Source organism: Podospora pseudopauciseta, chromosome 4 (genome assembly GCF_035222475.1).
Source record: "Podospora pseudopauciseta strain CBS 411.78 chromosome 4, whole genome shotgun sequence".
NCBI lineage: Eukaryota > Fungi > Ascomycota > Sordariomycetes > Sordariales > Podosporaceae > Podospora > Podospora pseudopauciseta.
This window is the reverse complement of record NC_085894.1, coordinates 1,986,191-2,004,711: the sequence shown is the minus strand read 5'-3', so window position 1 is coordinate 2,004,711 and position 18,521 is coordinate 1,986,191. Positions and strand designations below refer to the sequence as shown.

General features: G+C 52.0%; 5 protein-coding genes across 5 annotated transcripts; 2 read left to right on the top strand and 3 right to left on the bottom strand.

Moving 5' to 3' along the window:
* Positions 1-2,675: 2,675 nt before the first annotated feature.
* On the top strand, positions 2,676-3,973 carry HPT1 (hypoxanthine-guanine phosphoribosyltransferase; the record flags this gene model as incomplete). Its single annotated transcript, XM_062911951.1, has 3 exons — positions 2,676-3,226; positions 3,321-3,746; positions 3,803-3,973. Exons 1-3 carry the CDS (start codon positions 3,194-3,196, stop codon positions 3,971-3,973), a joined length of 630 nt encoding a protein of 209 aa, XP_062765738.1. The 5' UTR covers positions 2,676-3,193.
* A 365-nt stretch (positions 3,974-4,338) lies between these two features.
* Positions 4,339-5,927, bottom strand: QC763_403210 (uncharacterized protein). The gene is made up of 2 exons (XM_062911952.1): positions 5,243-5,927; positions 4,339-5,029 (listed from the first exon to the last, which is right to left on the bottom strand). The coding sequence occupies exons 1-2, from the start codon at positions 5,725-5,727 to the stop codon at positions 4,558-4,560; spliced, it is 957 nt and encodes a 318-aa protein (XP_062765737.1). The 5' UTR covers positions 5,728-5,927; the 3' UTR covers positions 4,339-4,557.
* A 465-nt stretch (positions 5,928-6,392) lies between these two features.
* On the top strand, positions 6,393-8,466 carry QC763_403220 (uncharacterized protein; the record flags this gene model as incomplete). Its single annotated transcript, XM_062911953.1, has 2 exons — positions 6,393-8,166; positions 8,227-8,466. 2 exons carry the CDS (start codon positions 6,393-6,395, stop codon positions 8,358-8,360), a joined length of 1,908 nt encoding a protein of 635 aa, XP_062765736.1. The 3' UTR covers positions 8,361-8,466.
* Positions 8,467-8,762: 296 nt separating this feature from the next.
* QC763_403230 (uncharacterized protein) lies at positions 8,763-9,440 on the bottom strand. The gene is made up of 3 exons (XM_062911954.1): positions 9,193-9,440; positions 9,061-9,129; positions 8,763-8,980 (listed from the first exon to the last, which is right to left on the bottom strand). The coding sequence occupies exons 1-3, from the start codon at positions 9,365-9,367 to the stop codon at positions 8,865-8,867; spliced, it is 360 nt and encodes a 119-aa protein (XP_062765735.1). The 5' UTR covers positions 9,368-9,440; the 3' UTR covers positions 8,763-8,864.
* Positions 9,441-10,688: 1,248 nt separating this feature from the next.
* On the bottom strand, positions 10,689-14,344 carry QC763_403240 (uncharacterized protein; the record flags this gene model as incomplete). The annotated part of the gene is made up of 2 exons (XM_062911955.1): positions 10,689-12,461; positions 12,521-14,344. 2 exons carry the CDS (start codon positions 14,342-14,344, stop codon positions 10,689-10,691), a joined length of 3,597 nt encoding a protein of 1,198 aa, XP_062765734.1.
* Positions 14,345-18,521: the final 4,177 nt, after the last annotated feature.

Here is an 18,521-nt window from a genome sequence, read left to right as displayed (position 1 = left end):
AGCAGAAGCATACCCCAATGTGACATGTCACTAGGTGAAAAGGCCTTTTACCATAGCAGAATGCCTGTCTGTCCAGTCAGTCAGGGGCGTGTTCATTTTCTTCGATAGCATGTGAAGATTGCAGAGGCATTTTCAACATTGTCAAGAGGAGTGTTCGTTATTCTTCGATGCCTGCAAAACTGCGGGAGATATTGTTCTAAAGGATCGAGAGGTATGCTTATTATTTCAAGGACTTGGCAGAAAATAAGGATACCTCTGGAAGCGGTAGAGAGTTGTGCTCATGATGTTAACCCTTTATGGATAGCAGGATACCTACTAGGAAGACCGAGAGGCATATTTGATATCCTCGGTGCTTTGGGAGATAGTAGCAATGCGCTATAAGGTGATAGTCAAGGGGTAATGTTTACTATCATTAGGGCCTAAAAAGATAGCTGCTAGATATGTTATATAACGTTGATGCTAGGATTAAAATTGCTAAATGCTTGGATTGTAACATTCAATGCTAGGATTATGACATTCAGTGCTGGAACTCTGACATTCAAGGCTGGGATTGCGACATTTAATGCTGGTATCATGTCCATCTAGTGTCCATACAATGCTTGGATGGTGTTTGAGAAATGCTGGGATTATAAGTACCTTAACTACTTAGTGTTACCTTCTTCGCTACAGTGAAGTTTCTGCTGGGCATCTGGGGGTACTCACAATTCCATCTAAACGCGCTCCTAATTCCATATAAATGCACCGCCGCAGCGGAGAGGACAATCAAAATATGGAATATCTGATGCGATGCCTCATAGAAATCAAATACTCCGGGCTTCCATCTTTCCGGGCAACGGGTCTAGAAACACGTGATGGTGAGTAACTCGTCGGCTCGCCCGTTACACAGGGGCAACCTACGATGCAGAACACAACGCCGATCAGGACGATACCTTCCTCGATGTAGTAGTGTCTCAACCCAGCCTGCTTATCAAGTTGGTGATATGGGAAGATGACAGCAGCGTGAGTTATTGGAGCAAGGGCTGAGAAACCAGTCACTACGAAGCTCATGGTTCTCAAAATCAGATATCTTGGTGACTGAAGATACGGATTCACCACGATGAATCCTGTGACAACCGATAAACCGGCAATCTGTTGTGGGCCAGGGTAATCAGCCTCAGCCCTCCGATGCGTGAAGAAGGAACTCATACTATTGACCAATAGACCGTCTGCAGCCTTGCCTCACAATAATATCCCAGATAAATACCCGACACAAACGGCCCCAGAATCTGGACAAGAATGGCGAGGTAGTCTACACGTACCATAGGTCGTGGTAAGAACGCGAGTGGCAGAGCAAAGTGTGGTACAGAGAAGAGATTGTGAAGCAAATGACTGAACTTGACGGAATGAGTGACGGGGCGGTGGGCGCTGAACATGAAGGAGTCGGTGTACCAGTCTGGTACCTCTACGTTGGTGAGAAATTGTCTTGATGTTGCGTCGGTTGTGGCTGCCGGTGTTGGTGGAGCCGCCATTGTTAATGGGGGCTACGACTGAGTCTGTCGTGAGTTGTTTGATGGTGTTGCCGTGTTGGGGCCAAGGAGAGTGGCACTCGGGATGATATTCAGAAGTTGTGAGGCGTAGGAAGGCAACTCGAGGGATAGATTTAGCTGTAGAGAAACGGCGTGCAATAGTGCACTGTTATCTACTAACCCCTCTGGACTTTAAACATGACTTCAGATCAAAATGTGCTTTGAAATCTACACATCGTCATGGCCCTCTCATCCGCTTATGATCTTCTGCCATTGACCCATGTTGGCGACATCAAGTTTTCTCGACTGACATGGAAGGAGAGCTCGTACTCATGCATTACAACGCTGCTGTATGCATCAGTACACTTTACGGGATGGAACTATTCCTTCCCACTCATCTCGAACAACGTCTTTGGCGTATCTCGAGTTCTTCTCTCATTGACATAACCGTGCTTTTCTGGTTCGTTGAGACTCTGGTCAAAGGATACTGGACTGGTGCTATCGAACTGGGTTTTATGCTACTTTTTCTTGTGGAAAAGTAGTCGTCGGGAGATGAGTTGGTTGTTCTGTCCGACGCGGAAAACGGTAGAGTGAAAGATGTTACCATCACCATCATATGTTAAGACTGAAACAGAGGTCATCGGCGAACTCCGCTTACCCACTCAGCTGCCGCTGAAACGCTGGAGCTCTATATCGACGGTCTACGGATTATATTTTTGTGGCCTCTAACCTCTTGGGGAAATGCAGCGCGATACCAAACACACCCGATTTTGCTGCAGTTTGCATCGATGAACATAGCGATTTGACTTCCAGAACTTTGCCTTTCATTTTCAGCCGACGCACGCATGCTCCAGGACCAGAAATTATGTAGAAAAAGGCAGGAAAATGTACCCATTTCATTAATGGGAGCCGCTGGGTTAAACAGAGGGGTAGGGTTTGTAACCACCACCACTAAACACCACCACCACCCCCTCACCACTACACCTTCACCGCCGTAATATCAAGACCCTCACTCAAAACCTTCAAAAATCTAACTTAGCATCGATTTATAGGAACGACTGGCACTGTCTTACAGCCATACAAGCTGCACGCAAATTTACCTGCGGTTTGCATTGTGGGGAGAAACGGGTAAAATCAGCAATGTTGAACCTAATGAGGTTAGAAAGCCGTGAAAGTATAACCTGGAGGCCGTAAATATAGAGGTCCCGCTGAAACCCACCTGCCGCTTCCCGTTAGCGCATTCTGGAACATCGTCATCTGGGGACCCCTGGCCTGGGCTCAAGCAACCACGAAAAAAAAGCGCGCGGGATGGCGGACGGGGGGAAAGCCGTTTTGGATGACTGCGGGGTTCCAGAATTTTTTTTGGAACAATCCCATTCCCTGGTGGGGTGGGGTTCAACTGATTTTCAGATCCAAACTTTTTTTCTTGCATGCTTTCTGACTGATAATTTCTTACTTTCTCCCTCTCCCTTCTTTTGAAAACTGTGAATATTATCCCCCTCGTGTGAATTCCCACGTCCCGAAAGAGAGAAGAGCATTCGCTTATCGGGTATCATCGCAGCGTCGTAAATAACCCCGCCTGAAACCGCGACTTATAAAATCCCCCCACCATTGCCTTCCAAGTATCCGAAGAGGACCCTCATCAACGGTCAAACACCGACACAAAAAACCCAAGAAAACCAGTCAAGATGGTCGAGAAGCTCTACGTCACGTACAACGATGTTAGTCTACCCGTTCTTTTACCCGCCCACCTACCCTGTGTTCCCAGTCCACCACACTACCCCACACCATCATTAACATGCCCTCCCCCAAAAGGTACACAAACTCTGCCAAGAGTCCGCCATCCCCATCCTCTCCGAGTTCAAGCCCGACCTCATGATCGCTATCGGCGGAGGCGGCTACGTCCCCGCCCGCATCCTCCGCTCCTTCCTCAAGCAGCCCGGCAGCCCAAACATCCCGATCCAGGCCATCGGTCTGTCCCTGTACGAGCAGCTCCCCAACGCGGCTGACCAGGTTGTCGAGCAGGTCGGCCACAAGGTCACGCGCACCCAGTGGCTCGACCTCACGGCGCTGGGCTCCATGAAGAACCTGGTCGGGAAGCGCATCTTGATCGTGGACGAGGTGGACGACACGAGGACCACGCTCGAGTACGCCGTCAAGGAGCTCCAGAAGGATGTCGAGGAGGTGAGGGCCAAGCTCGGTGTGGATGAGAAGACTGAGTTTGGAATTTTTGTGCTTCATGTAAGGTTTCCCTTTGACTGAGAAGGTAAAGTGAATGGTGGCTGACAGAAAAATAGAACAAGGACAAGCAAAAGCGCGGCACCCTCCCCGAGGATGTCACCAACGGCCGCTACTGGGCCGCGAGGACGGTCGGCGACGAGTGGATCTGCTACCCCTGGGAGGCTATTGACATTGACGAGCACGATGCCAATGCTGCTGCTGCCTTGGCCAAGAAGTCTCAGGCCTAAATACAGGGATGATAGCAACCCAACAACAAAAAAAAAGAGAGAAAAATACCCAAAAAAACAGAAATAGCATTGTGTTCCCGTGATGATACCTACGGAGTAACGGAAGAATGGGGAAAGCCAGCGGGAGTTTTCTGAGCATCACTTGGAGATTTTGACAGAAGGGGACATGGCGTCTGGGGATGATTACACGGGGACGGAGAGGTCATAGATGGGGTGTTGATCCTACGACATGGGTTCGATGAGTTGGAGGACAGCAGCCAGTTCAGGGAAAGCCTTGGATATATATAAACAGACTTGCGACATCAGCCTCCAATGGACATACATAGCAACCCCCCTCAAGAATCACGATGAACTGAGGCCACAAAACTGAAAGACGCGCAACCCGCGTCAATATAAAAATTACCCATACCTCCCACCGCAACTTGGCCATGAGATCTACAACAGTTCGCAACTTCCATGGGTATTCAACAAACAAAAACCACCGCCACTACCAATAACAAGGGACTCTCTCTAGAAGGGTTGACAAAAGGAGGAAAAAACAGTTCCTGATATCGTACAGCATCATCACACGTCTACCCACAATCTTAACCCCCCAAAGTCCCCTCCCTAGCATGCTTCTCCTTCAACTTCTTCTCCTGCTTCATAAACTCCCTAATCCCCACCGGCACGTTCTTGTACAGCTCCTCATCCCAAAGATCTCTAGTTGTTTTCCCATCCGGATCCCAATTCGCGACCGAGCCACCGCCATCATCCTCCATAGTAGTACTAGTAGTATTTGTGCTCTCTATACTGTCCTGCGTAACCCCGACCTGTTCACCCACTTCTGTCGCAGCCTCCATCCTCGCTTCCGCAAGTTTGGACTTTGCAGCCCAATCCTCCATCTCGTCACGAAACCGATCCCAGACGCAGTTTACACACCCGCTCATGCAGCAATTGTCTGGTTCTTCTGGTTTTGGGGGCACGAGGACACCGTTGATGAGGCGGGATTCGGATTTTATGCGGGCGAGACGTTCGGCGCGCTCGGCGGGGCCGGCGAGGGAGGAGCCAAAGATTACTCTTGCGCGTTGGGAGTTCTGTTCGGAGGCCGTGTTAGAAGGGAGTTCTTCTTTCGAGGAGGAGGTTGGCGGTTGGTCGGAGGGGAGGAGGATAGCGGGGTTGGGGCCGGATTTGGGGGTTGGAGGAATTGTGGTGGATGATGAAGAGGAAGAAAGTGGTGATTCTTGGGCAGAAGAAACAGCAGAAGAAGAATGGGGGGAGGAATCAACGGACTTGGTTCCGGTGCTTCGTGGCTTGCGGGTGCGCTTCAACGGCTTCTTTTCCTCGGCGATGGGGGCCTCGACTGGCTTTTCTTCCTCGACGGCGGCGGCCTTGGGGGAGGGCTTTGGTTTCTCCTCCTTGGGGGGAGCGGGGGCGGGTTTGGTGGAGGGTTTCTCCTCGGCGGCGGGGGCTTGCTTCTCTGTCGGCTCCTCCTTTTCGGCGGGGGGCTTTTCGGCCGGGGCGGGGGCGGGATCGGGCATGGACTTGGGGTTGGATTGGGAGGTGACGGGGGGCTCTTCGGGCTTGACCTTGGGGAAGGGACCGGAGGGGGTGCGGAGGACGGATTCGTAAAAGGGGCCGATCGGGTGAGCTTGCTCCTTGGAGGGCTCAATGGGGGTCGCGGGGGTGGAAGCGAATGCGCGGCGGGTGGGCTGGTTGCTCAGGGCCCGGCTCATAGCGCGCGCGGCGGGCTGCGCAGTGAAGATGGATCTCCGCATTTTTTTGGGGGGAGTTTGAAGTGTGGTGCGAGTTTAAAGTTTGGGGAAGGCTGCAGGAAGCGGAGGAAAAGAAGCGTTGGCGGTTGGGAGAGGCACCCGGGGACTTTGGGGGAGAAAACGGTTACTTATCGGACGAGATTTCAATTGTGGTCGAGGCAGGGGTCCATTGCGCTGCGGGACACCGGATTTCAAGAATTTGTGCCGAGGACATGCCGCTAACGTCATGGAAAGCACGGATCACCTGTCAAGAGCAAATAATCCACCTTGACAACTGCACGTGTCAGGTCACGTGTAGTCTGAGAGCTTCAACATCAGTGTTTACATTGCCATGGCGGCCATTGCGATATGGTAATCGAAGAAAGCGTCAATTGACCTGAGGCATACAGCACTTCATATTCTCTCAGTAGCCTATATATTATTAGAAACACTAGGCCTTTTCAGCAAATCTTCAACCCGTGATACAGTAGCTGTACATTTAGTCCATCAGACAGCCTTTTGACGTAGCTCTTGGCAATTTTCCAGCACAACAGCGCAAAGCAACATCCCGACCACATCAACCCAGCGTGCAAGCACAACACAGCAGATTTGACGCGTCCGCAACTGTCTTCTCGCGCCAAACCTGTATGCGACCATGATTAGATAGACAACATCTGAATTACGCCACCATGGAAACTTCAGCGCCCAAGAGAAGGAGAACCTCACCTCGAACCGCTGTTCAGATACAGCCCGAGTCGCAAGTATCACCAAGTGCGCCTCTGTCCGCCGAGACCCCCGATAGCACCGGGGGCTTAACACGAGCGCTTAGAAAGCAGCTCGACCTACGGTCCGCGAAACGGGATGCGACATCAGCAGAGGAGAGGGGTCAGAACACCGGAGCCAACGTAGGCGAGGAGGATAAGGGCCTCCGTTCACCAGCAAGACGACCGAAAGCGAAAAGCGCACTTCCAAGACCCGTACCACGACCACTCCCACCCCCGGCACCCGAGGAGGCTGCCGAAGCAATCAACCCCTTTGCTCGCCGAGGTCTCCGGCGATCACCACCCCTCGGCGTGCTCCCCGAGGTTGTAGTTCCCGAACCAGAGCTCCCGCCAACCCCCGAACGACCCGATCCCGTAGTCAGCACGCCTCCATCAGGGATACACAACACCCCGTCTAGAAGACCAAAACGAAGCAAGGCCCTAGCGGAGAGAATCAAGAGCTCATCCCCCCTCAAACAGCCCCCCGTTCGACCAGCAGAACCAGGCCAGCTCGACGATCCCACCCACCAACCGCCCCCATCCCCCGGCAAAAAGGGCCAGCAAAGCCCCCGTCCAGCACCCCCCGAACCCACAACCGCGGAACTACGAGGCCTAAGACCCATCGACCCCGATGCAGACAAGAAGAACCTCCTCAACTCCCTCCACGCAGAACTCGCCTCCCTAGAAAAAGACCTCTCCCTCGCCACAGCAGAAAACGAGCGCCTAAGGCAAAGTCGTCTTGCCAAAAAGGAAGCCTCCCCACCACCAAACCCAGAAGAGATCCTCTCCCTCCTCCGGCGGCACGCCCTCCCCCCAGAGAAAGAACCCCTCCCCACACCAGCAGATGACTGGCTCGCCTCGGCGCTCAACCCTATCTCCTTCCTCCCGTTCAGCAAGCCTCTTTCTTCTTCTCCTCCCGAACCGACCCCGGATAACCTAGACAAACCGATCATATCCCACCACCCTCTCCCCATGTCAGCAGCTGAATCCCTCCCTTTTCTCCGGGCGTTCACACCATTAAGTTTTACGTCTCAAATATTCCCTTTGCCGCGGGAAGAAGAAGAAGAGCCGCTGGTGCAGCAGCATTTTATCACTGTTGCTTCGGCTAAGCCTTGTAGGGGGTTGTTCACGGCGAGGATTGAGATGAGTGTTAATACCAGGACTTTGGGGGTGACGGGGATTGCGGTGCCGAGGATGGATCCGGCTGGGGCCGAGGGGGAGTTGGGGCCGTTTGTGAGGAGGATTGTTGACGGGCTGGGGGATGGCGGGGTGGCGAGTAGTGGGTTGGGGAACAATATTAGTGTGTTGACTTGGGCGATGGGGGAGTGGGTGAGGGTGGGGGTGGAGAGGGCCAAGGTTTGGAGGGTTTTGGAACGGGAGGTGGGGGATAAGAGGCGGTTGGGGGGGATGGTGAGGAAGTTGAGGGAGAGGAAGAAGAGGAATAGGGTGAGAAAGAGGGGGGGCGAGGAGGATGAGGATGAGGAGGAGGGGGACGGGGAGGAGGAAGAGGAGAGGTATGATACTGGTGAGCTGCTCCCGTATATGGGGAAGACGTGCTTGGATCTCGAGGTTCCGGTGTTGAATGGAAAGGGGGAGGGGGAGGGGGAGGTGTCGGGGTTGAGGGTGATGTGGAAGATTGAGTTCGACTGGACGGGGGAGGCGAGGAGTGATATTGGGGTTTTGGTGGGGATGCCGGGGAAGTGTGAGTTCTCTGTTTTTCTTCTCCTGCGAATGTCGACTAGTGACTGACAAAAAATCACAGGGCGTAAACATGACAAAAGGGGGCAATTGTCTGGGATACCGAGGCTGTTTGACGAGCTTGTACAGGGAGGTGAAGATCCTCTTATCGCTGTACGGACGGTGGTGTCTCTGCTTGCTGGGGAGCAGACATCATGAAAGCAGGAGACAGCACCAGAGCTGTGTTGTTCCCAGAAACACACATGTATTTATCAGCATCTTGTAGCATGAAATGATAGCTCGTGACATGCCTTATCTGCGACGCACCTTCCGCTATAACAGCTGCTCCCACGGTATAAGTATTAGCGCACCACACCTTCCCGCACCGAACAAGACTCCCAAACCGGCTCTCGCCAAATGGCGTAGCAGTATTGGGAGTCGCGGCGCCGACCTAGGTAAGGCCCTACAATGTAGGTACCAAGAGGCGTTCGTTCGAGTCTTTGTCAAAGTAAAACCTTTCGGGGTTTCTCGTAACCAAGCCCGGGAGGGAGGCTTGGTAAGCTTTTGCCTGCTTGGATCTCACAATACATTTTGTATTATCATCTTTTTCTTTTTCCTATCTCTTCCCATCCGCCCCCCCCCAACACCCGTATCCTTTTATTTGTAGTCGCCACATTTCAATCAACATCCACCCCCTTAACCCTCAAATCCGCCTTGGCCAGCTTAATCTCCTCCATCAACTCGGCGTACGCCTCGGGTGTGTCCTTGAAGGTGAGCATGCCCCATCCCAGCCGGAAGAGCAGCCAGGCGCCAAACGTGACGAGGGACCAGAAGGGGAGCTTGTTATTTACTTTGTTAACCCACCACCACCACCACCCACCGCACATTATAACCCAAAAAAGGGGTGGGGGGGACTCACCACAGGGATAATCTCGTCCTGAACAACAGCTGGTAAGGGGATCAAGCCCAAGTAGAGGGAGAGGTAGAGCTATTCCACCACACAATTTGTCAGCAATCGTTTATGGGACTGGCAAGGTCGTGGGAGGCGTACCGAAGTCACCAACAAGGCGAGGGAGATGGTCTGCTGGGCGCGCGTCATTGTTTTCGTTTTGAAAGGAAAGTTGTTGCTTGATAAGATAAAGGAGGGTAGAAAATGGAAATCTGGAATTAGAGAGGGAACTGTTAGTTGATTGGAATTGGGAGGATTGATTGGAACGGGGAGACATGCCAAAATGAGCGCGCGGGTTGGGGTGGTGGTGATTGTCTGTCGTCGTTGAATTGCAAAGGGACACTTTGGAGGCTGGTGGTCCGTCCGGCGCGCAAGCAGTTGCACACCGTGGCGCGTCAGGGGTGATACAAGGGTGCACCGACCAGGGGGTAATTATTGTGGGGCCGGGTTTAGAACTTGGGGAAGGGGGAAAAGTGTGGGGGTTAGGGTTATGTGTCATGCTTTTCTTCTCTACGGCCGTTGAATAAACGGTACTCCAGAGAAGAGCAATAGAATAGAGGGAGCATGATGTGAATATTAAATGCTTGAAGACGGGGAAGGACATTTGGCTTGTACTCCATCCTGTATTTTTGCTACCAAAACTACCTCGTATCTTCAGCACCTTCTAAGCGGTATCACTTCAAGCATCTTCTCGGGTGTTGGCAGTCCCATCGTCCCGTTGATCTCGTCGCTGCCGTCATTGCCTCCAAATCCCTCAAATTGTCCCCCCCCCCGGGCCCTTGACCCTCTCTTCGCCTCTCGCCTCCCTAAAATGTTGAGAAATCTTTCCGGTCAAGAACCAAACCAGTAGGTCGCCAACAGCAGCCCCTACCGCAACCCCGATCATGTCTTTGGGTTCCATCATGTTTTCAGCTAGGGATGATTGTCGTCCTGGTGATAGGTCTCGTGTTCTGGCGGTAAGCCTCGTCTCGTGTCGGGTCTCAATGGCCGTTGTCAAATTTGCAAAACTACTTAAAAGGAAAAAAAAAAGAAAGACAAAAAAACTCAAATCATCACAACCCGCCTCTGCCAAAACCCAAACCCAACCCCCCCCCTCGGCGCCGCCATCCCGTGTCACGATCAAAGCCACGAGCTGATTTCAAGAAACAAGATTTCACAAAGCTTTTCGACAATGTTGAAAATGCCTCGTTGCCCTCCTGCCCTACCCTACCCTACCCTACGTACACGTCACAGCAGATAACGCACGCCTCAACCGCAAAGCTTACCCTCCCCATCCCCCTTCAAGCCGGGTAGACAAGCCAGACAAACCAGCCCAGACAGAAGGTAATGATACACAATTAAATACACTCCCTACACACCGCCACCACCCAGTAGAAACAACCCCCAAGAAATGGTATCAAACATACTTGGCCCCAGAAAAAAAAAAGAGAGCCCTAGCAAATAACCTACAAGAAACAGCAAGCCGCGAGTGAGAAGCGAAGAAACAAGACAAACCTCGCAGCCCAGAGTTAAAAATAATATCCCACCAAACCCCCCACCGGAAAAAGCACCCCCATCAGAAACCACACAACAGAAAACCACTTGAACCCTCCAAACAGTCAATCAACCTCCTCCCCCGCCCCCTCCCCCCTAGCCGCCTCCCCCATCTCCGCAACCGGCACCCGCCCCCTCAACCACCGCAGCGTAGCCTCCGTCCCCCTCTCCAGCACACTCCACTTCGGCACCCTAAACCGATTCCCGCTCACCTCCAACCTCTCCAGCACACCCCCCAGCAACCCAATCCTCGGATTCAGATGCGCAATATCATTATTACTAGCATCCACAACCCTCATCCCCCTAATCGACTCCGGCTCCAGCTCCACCAGGTGATTATTCGAAATGTGCAGCACCACCAACTCGGGAAACGCATCCCTCAGCGTCGTCCCCGGCGGCAGACAAGAGATCCGGTTGAAGCTCACATCGACCTTTTCCAGATTCGGCGCCATCAGATGGGCGACCAGTGGGCCCAAACCGGTAATGTGGTTGTGCGAGAGGTTGAGTTCCTTCAGAGCTGGGAGCTCAATCTTTTCGTTGCCGCTGGCGCCGCCCAGGTAGGATTCCTGGACCAGCTGGTTGTGAGCCAGCGACAGCGCAGTCATCGTCTCGGCAAAAAAGGTCAGGGATTCCGGGAGGCAGGTAAACAGGTTGTGGTGGAGCTGGATTTCCTTGACTTGGTTGCTGGCCGCAACCTTGGAGCTGATGAGGGGGTGCAGAGAGGATGACTCGGTGTTGGACCGGTCCAAAACGCCGCCGGGCTTAACGGGCCACATTTGTCCGGTGATGGTTTGAGATCGTGATCGAGCAGGGGACGCCGGCGCAGACGTTGGCGGGGTCGCAAAATCGTCCATATCGGAGCGACTGTCGTCAGCGTCGTCGTGGGAGGCAACAGGCCCTGTCACCTGCGGGACAGGCGTCTCTTCCGCACCATCAGTTTGAGCTGGCTGGGCTTGGGGTTCAACCCGAGGGGCGGCTTGGAGTTCAGGTTGAGGTTCGATTTGAGGTTCAGGCTGAAGTTCAGGTTGAGCCTCGGCTGGGGGTTCAGGTTGAGCTTCGACGTGGGGTTCGGGCCGTGGTTCAAGCTGAGGTTCGGGCTGCGTCTCAAAATCTGTGGGCGGCTCGAGTCTCTGAGCAAGTATCTCCTTCATCTCCTCGGTGCTCATGGTACTGAACTTCTTCTCTCGCAAAGGGTTACCACTCAGCCGAAGCATGGCAAGACTCTCCATCTGGCCAATCTCGGCAGGGATGACCCGAATGTCATTGCTAGAAAAGTCAACAGAGCGAAGCTGAGACAGCTTGGTGAATCCTTCAGGGATAGCATTGATGCTGTTCTCGTCAGCCGCAATGGTATGCAAAGCAGCCCAGTTCCCAATGTCGGGAAGCGACTGTAGGCGATTCATCGAAACACACAGCTGGTGTAAAGCAGGCATGGCAATCGAGCGACCCGTCGAGCAAATATGCGCTAGTTGGTTGGAAGAAACATCCAGTATCTGAAGGGTTGGAAGCGATTGCACCTGCTCTTCCACGAGTGTGCCGCGCAGCTGGTTCTTGCGTGCAATTAGCTCTGTCAGGGGCAAGGCCGCAAGCGTCTCGAAAGGCAGAGTCTCGAAACCGTTCTCGCCAATGTTGAGAATCCTAAGACGAGAAAGGCTGCCAAAGTTGGTAGGCAACGATGCAATATTGTTGCCATGAAGATCCAAAATTTCAAGGTTCTTCAAGTCGGAGAAGCAAGGTTCAAGTGGCCCGTACAAAAGGTTGCCACCGAGTTTCAGGTCGCGCAGAGAGGTGATCTGAGATATAACCTCGAGCGAGTTGTTCGCCAGTCGGTTGACAGACTTTGAATGGTCGTCAGCAAAGGACCAAGTGATATCTCGACTGCATTGTGCAAACTTACCAGATTGAGCGAAGTGAGCAACGATAGGCGTCTCAACCCCATCGGCAAGGAAATGAGCATGTTTCCATGCAAGTCCAATGTCTCCAGTCCCAAAAAGATATTTCCTTGGCTATCCTCATCATCCTCAAATTCCTGGGGGTCGACATCTGGGAACACAGATTCGGCAATCATCTCCAGCTCGTTGTCAGCAGCAACAAACCTGGTGAGATCAACACTCTCGGCCCAGGCACCGCTAGATTGTCCAACCAACTCAAGATTGTACATGTTGAGAACGTCAGCTGGGATTTCTCGAAGACCCATGGCGGCAATGTTGAGCCGACCACTGGTCCTCGCTGTCTCCAGCCGGCTTCGCAGCACCTTTTCCTGCGATTTATCATCACGGTGCTGATTGAAGGGGTCATGGTGTAAGCCAAAGTCAAAGCTGTTGTCAGTCGGCACCAGAGGAGGCTCCTCAGGTAGACTATTTCCAAGCTCAGAAAATGCTTGCTGTGAAGCAGCAGCTCGCTTCGCAGCCTTTGCCTTGGCGATTTGCTCACGCAGAGCGGACGAAGCTTTGCGGTATGCTTGTCCGGGGGTGGAATCTCCGGAATCTGCTGTGAGTGCAGTGCTTCCTGATACAACCGAGCCGCCAGACGGGTGCGTCCCCTCGTTTGAAGTGGCCGAAGACATTTGCGATGCTGAAGAGGCTTTTCTAGTTGTCTCAGTTGACGGCTGTTTGCGGAGTGCAGGTGTGGACGGTTTCTTCATCAGCCCATTCACTGATTGCCGTTTCCTCAAACCGGTAGCCACGGTCTTTGCGCCAAACCGTGATACGGCAACATCCGGGGCCTGCTTCTCAGGGCTGGGCGTGCGAGTGCGAGGGAAGGAAATGGTGGATGGGGACTTGATCTCATAAACCGAAGTCCGGACACCCTTTGATGGTGTCTTGACAGAGTGTAGCTGGAATGATTGAATGCTTCTCCTGCCACGTAGGGGTATGTTCTCAACAGTGGAGACGGTCGTCTGATAGGTGGCAATTCGTGATCCGAAGGTTGATGTTACCGGAGAATCCAAGCCCACGCGAGAGCCTGGTCTGCTGCCGCGTGAATGGCCACTTGAACCCTCAGACTGGTGACTCGATCCGGGCCGAGAGGACCGACTCCCAGGTCGTGACGGCGACTGTCTGCCGTTACCAGTGACATCGAAGAAGGATGCCGCAGCTTTTCCTTTGACCGAGGGCGAGGAGGGTAGACGAGACAAGGTTTCCATGGTTCTTTCGGAAAGCGAAGGTCGTAGCTTTGCTGAATCGGGGGGAGACTCCAACTCGACATCATCTCCAACATATTCCACAGTCACAGTATGTTCGGGTTCCTCGATCAGCGGCTCGTCGACCGTAGCGGCAGAAATCCACTGCTGAGAAGGCTGACGTTTTGGGGCACGTGAAGTTGAGGTCGAGCGTGTGGACTGGTTCGCGGGCTGTCCTCCTGGTTTCAGCAGCCTCATGGGCTGGGGGGTGAAGCCTGGGTTGGCCTTGTTCGCGGCATTCCTAGCATTTCCAGACGTGTGTGAAAGCGATGTCCTGGTATGGGGTGATGATACGGAGCGAACGGGAACAGGTAAGCTGGCTGCCGTCGCCAATTGATCGCGAGAGGCGGCGGTCCTGAGCTTTGGATTGCGTAGTTGTCCGGTGGTGGTACTGGGTTTCAGGGATTCCCGCGAGGGCGATGTTCGTACAGAACTAGATCGCGGTACAGGAAGCTTGGATGTGGATGTTGTTTGGCCAGGAACAGGTATTTTGGAGAGCCTAGGAATGCCGGTCGGCTTGGTCTGTCGTGGCTCCTCCATGGCGAGGTGTGTGTGGTGCAGTTGGAACTTGGAGCTTGCTTGGCCGCTGGGGTGGGTATCGGAAAAGTCAATGGCAGGAATGACGGGACAAGCACCGAACCGTCAACGCACAGGTTCCCGCTGGTGGTGTCTTGTGCGTCAATGCAAGTTGGGAGCCGGCGTGTTGACGGCGCAAAGTCAGTTACCACGACCCATGCAAGAGTTGGCGAGATAGGGGCAATTGGTAAACAGAAGCGATGGGCAGCAAATGAAGGTGGAAGAAGAAGTCGGGAGATTAGAAAAATGTGTGCGTAGTAGGTAACAACTCTCGTCTTTTGCAGAACAGAAAAGAAAAAAGAGAAAAAAAAAACCGAACGGCGCTGGCAAGATGCGGATCAGCAACAAGATTGCTCTGGAATCGCCTGAAGAAGAATCCCAGAAAATGCATGAGCGGGAAGTCGGGAGCCAGTTCACGCGGCCCCCTTCCGGAGGCTCGTGCACCGCGTCTCGCCTCATTTAGCGCGAACCCGATGCTGCGGTTGCCATGTGCTGTCAGGGGCAGGGTGGGGAAAACAAATTCGTAAATCAAATCTCCCCTGAATTAAATCCGAATATCGTGATTATGTAATGCAACGTCATTACCTACTGCACCGGACACCTAAGATTGACATCCTGACGAGCCTGAGGAATATCTTTTCGAGGCTAGACATACTCAATGTGATGAGTATGTACCTAGTTAATGAAGCGTGCCCGGATATCATGACCACATGGCTGTCATCGAGGACTGCCACTGTCACAACACCGCCAACGCGACCTCGCTCTGTTGCCGGCTCGGTCGACATCAACACAGCACAACATCACATGACATGCTGCCCTCCCACGCTGGCCCAGCAAACACAACAGGCACCAACTGCCAACAGACCCTTTATGTATAAGGTCCCGCATGTAGCAGGTATCAAATAGCAGAGACAACTACCAGTCTAATAGTGTAGTGGTTACACTTTCTTTTTCCTGTGGAAAAGGTGCTCACCACTCGGTACCGGTGGCTAAATTGGTACCATCCTCTGGGTTTGACTCCCAGTGGTACCATTCAAAGTAAAACTTGAATGAGTTCAATAAGGAAAGCAACAAATAAGCCTTGAAGCCTCACTAGTAAGAGCCGATCCGGCCAGGTGGAAAGGAGGGAGTAAAAAGGCTAAGAAGCAAAACCTCAACCTCAGGTAGGAGTTGTCAGTTCGAATCTGACCTGGCTGGTTGTTCTCTCATATCTTTGTTGAGCTTTTGTGGTGGTGGTGAGGTTGGGTGGTGATGGTTGGGTGGTGATGGTTGGGTGATGATGGTTGGGTGATGATGGTTGGCTTTTGGTGTTTTGGTATTGTTGCTCCTGCTGCTGCTGCTACTGTCTGTCTCGGCCTGCCAGACCGGCCCGTCATCCTCCGTCACTGGAGATGTGTCGACAGTGAGGCTGAAGGCTGAGTCACGATGATTGATGATGCTCTGGTGTTGCTGCGGTTACGTTCTATTTGTTGATGATCATCACTCCCAGGACAACTCCATCATCACCACCAACACCACTACACTATCACAATCACCACCACAACATCCATCATCATCATCACTACCATCCAATACTATCGTCATCACCAACCCCACAATCCACATTACTCTCTCTAGATTTTCAAAAGTAAATCAAATTAGTGTTGTGTAAGTATATATCCTCTGTAGATATAGATGCAATGCAGTGATGCACCCCTTGACCTGCATCTGAGTTGCTATATATGTTGCATTCTACGAAAATGTCAGCATCGCTGATGATGAGGTTGAGAATGCCTTCAAAACCAGGAGGGCAGCAACATCACATGACCTGACTGAAAACATGCACCGTAGTTGTTTACACTATGTGATATGTCATCTCCGTTCTCAAATCGGGCTGCGATCCGCTACCATGTGAAGCAAGCTAACAGGACAATGAAGATCCGCCGGCAGAGAACTCCCCGTAAAGAGCGGCCAGGTGGGGCACCCAAGAAGATGGAAAGGCATATTCTGGGGGCACATATTGGTGAGAAATGAATTAACAAACATATAACACAACAGTAGTACCGTCATAAGGTGGGAAATTGCCGCTAATAACATCTATTATGTCACCGGATATCTCCAAAGAGGGCGCCGAAACTAGAATTCGCCTCAAGCGTGGAGAGCAAAGCCGAGACTCTCCTTGAAGACGATAGCATATCGTGAAGTAGGTAAGAGTTCCAACAGATACTGGTTGATGAGGTACCGTACGCCAGTGTGTGGAGGCCATTACAGGAGCTTGTTGTGAGCCACATGCCCTTAGGTTTTTGCGCCTGTCGTTCCCCGCATGGAGATGATCTGGTCCCGTCCGACATCGTCTATCCTCATCTGGAGCTTGAGGCGTCCGAAGCATGGTACAATGCCGATCAGCTTTGGTATTACTTAAAGGACCAGATGATCAACGAAGTACTTTTGATCATGAACGTGGATTCTGGTCGTCGACACGTATGCCTAACAGGGGAACAGCCAGCACAAAAGTCGTTGCTAACGGGAGCCCTGCTCAAACATGATGTCCGCATACGCCATTTGAAGATCCGACAACAGCAGTTGATGCGCCCAGGAGGAGAAGCACTGAGTTGAGGTGTATGGTTTTCTTGTAGACGACTGTGCCCAAACCTCTAAACTAAATTCCATACTGCACCGCCATCTCCTCTGAGATCGCTGAAGCAACGCTTCTCGTTTCCTGATCCGGTCTGTCAGAAAAACACCGATTGTTATAATTCGTGCGTGAACTGCATCCTGACGTAGAGGACTTACCACTTCAAGCGGCGCGCTATCAGGTGGAATTGATAGCTTCCTCAATCAGAAACTCTAGCTACTTTCAAGAAAGTCTTGAACTTGTCACATTCGGCATGTGAAAACTGGAACATATCACGGTGATCAGCTGAGACGGCAAGCCTGCCAATCTCCTGTTGCGTGTCCATCGTGGTTGAGTACTCTCTAACAATCTAGACTTGATTTGTCAGATTGCTTGCTCAATTGTGTAGATATGATAGCTATCAGGCATGGGTGGAAACCACAGTCCAGTGCCGATTTTGAACGCCTGACAAGTAATTACAGTGAAAAAGGAAAGATAATGACGCACCAGGCCCATATTGCCAGGCTCAGCCTTCTCAAAGAAGCTAATGATGAGAAAACTCTGCGGTAGTCTGAAAAAATCTTTGCGGTAGTCGTCCAGCACATCAGAAAACTCCTTTAACTCCTCGAAAATAGTTGATAGGTCTTGAATTTCCAAAGTAAATAGGTCTTTGAAAATAGTTGATAGACCTTTCAACACAACCCCAAAGCGTTTAAGATACCTAGGCGAGAGGCGTTTCTACCACCGTTCCAGGCCTTAGTTTCCTAACACAGTCCCTCTTAGAATTATCACCTTCAACGTGCCACTTAGGTAAACAATCAACGCCCATACGTGCTACTAGCAGTTCGCTGTCAAGAATGTCTCACGTCCAGGACTGGAGACTCAGCACGATGCGGCAATCCCAGCCCTTATTCGTTCTGGTAGCCCACCGCCCCAGCAGTTTGGGAACGATGTGCCACAAACCTGCAGAACGAGAGGAGGGAACTCTTGCGAGCGGGCAGGCGAACCGAGCGGTGACCGGGTTGAGTCTGGATAGCTTCTGCATAGTATTATCGTCTTCCTATCGTCAGAAAAGGAGAGGGTTATCAAGGTTCTCTTACAAACTCAACTGTCCCCAGCCAGGCACAAGCACATCTCCCATAGATCAACAATCCCTTTACCCCCATTACATAGCCACCCGAGGAAAAGAAGAAACCCAGAAGGAAAAAAGCACAAGGGTGTAGAAACTATTCCTCTCGTTGCCCTGGTATTGACGATTTACTAGATTCCAATCACATGGCCAACATCGCACTTTGCTTTCTTCTCCCCAAACCACTCTATCTCTCCTACGCCCGGCCTCCTAGAAGGAGAAGAAACAAGGGAAGATTACCTAGCTATCGCGATGTATTATCAAACTTTTGCCTGCAAATTGCCTTGCGATAAGACCACCTCGCAAGAAAAAGCATGGCATCCTTCTGTTTCAGCGAAGTAGACGCCCATTTATCTCCAACCCGTCCGTGTCCCTTCAGCCATAGTGCCGCTTTTTTATATTCTTTAAATTTCCTTCCA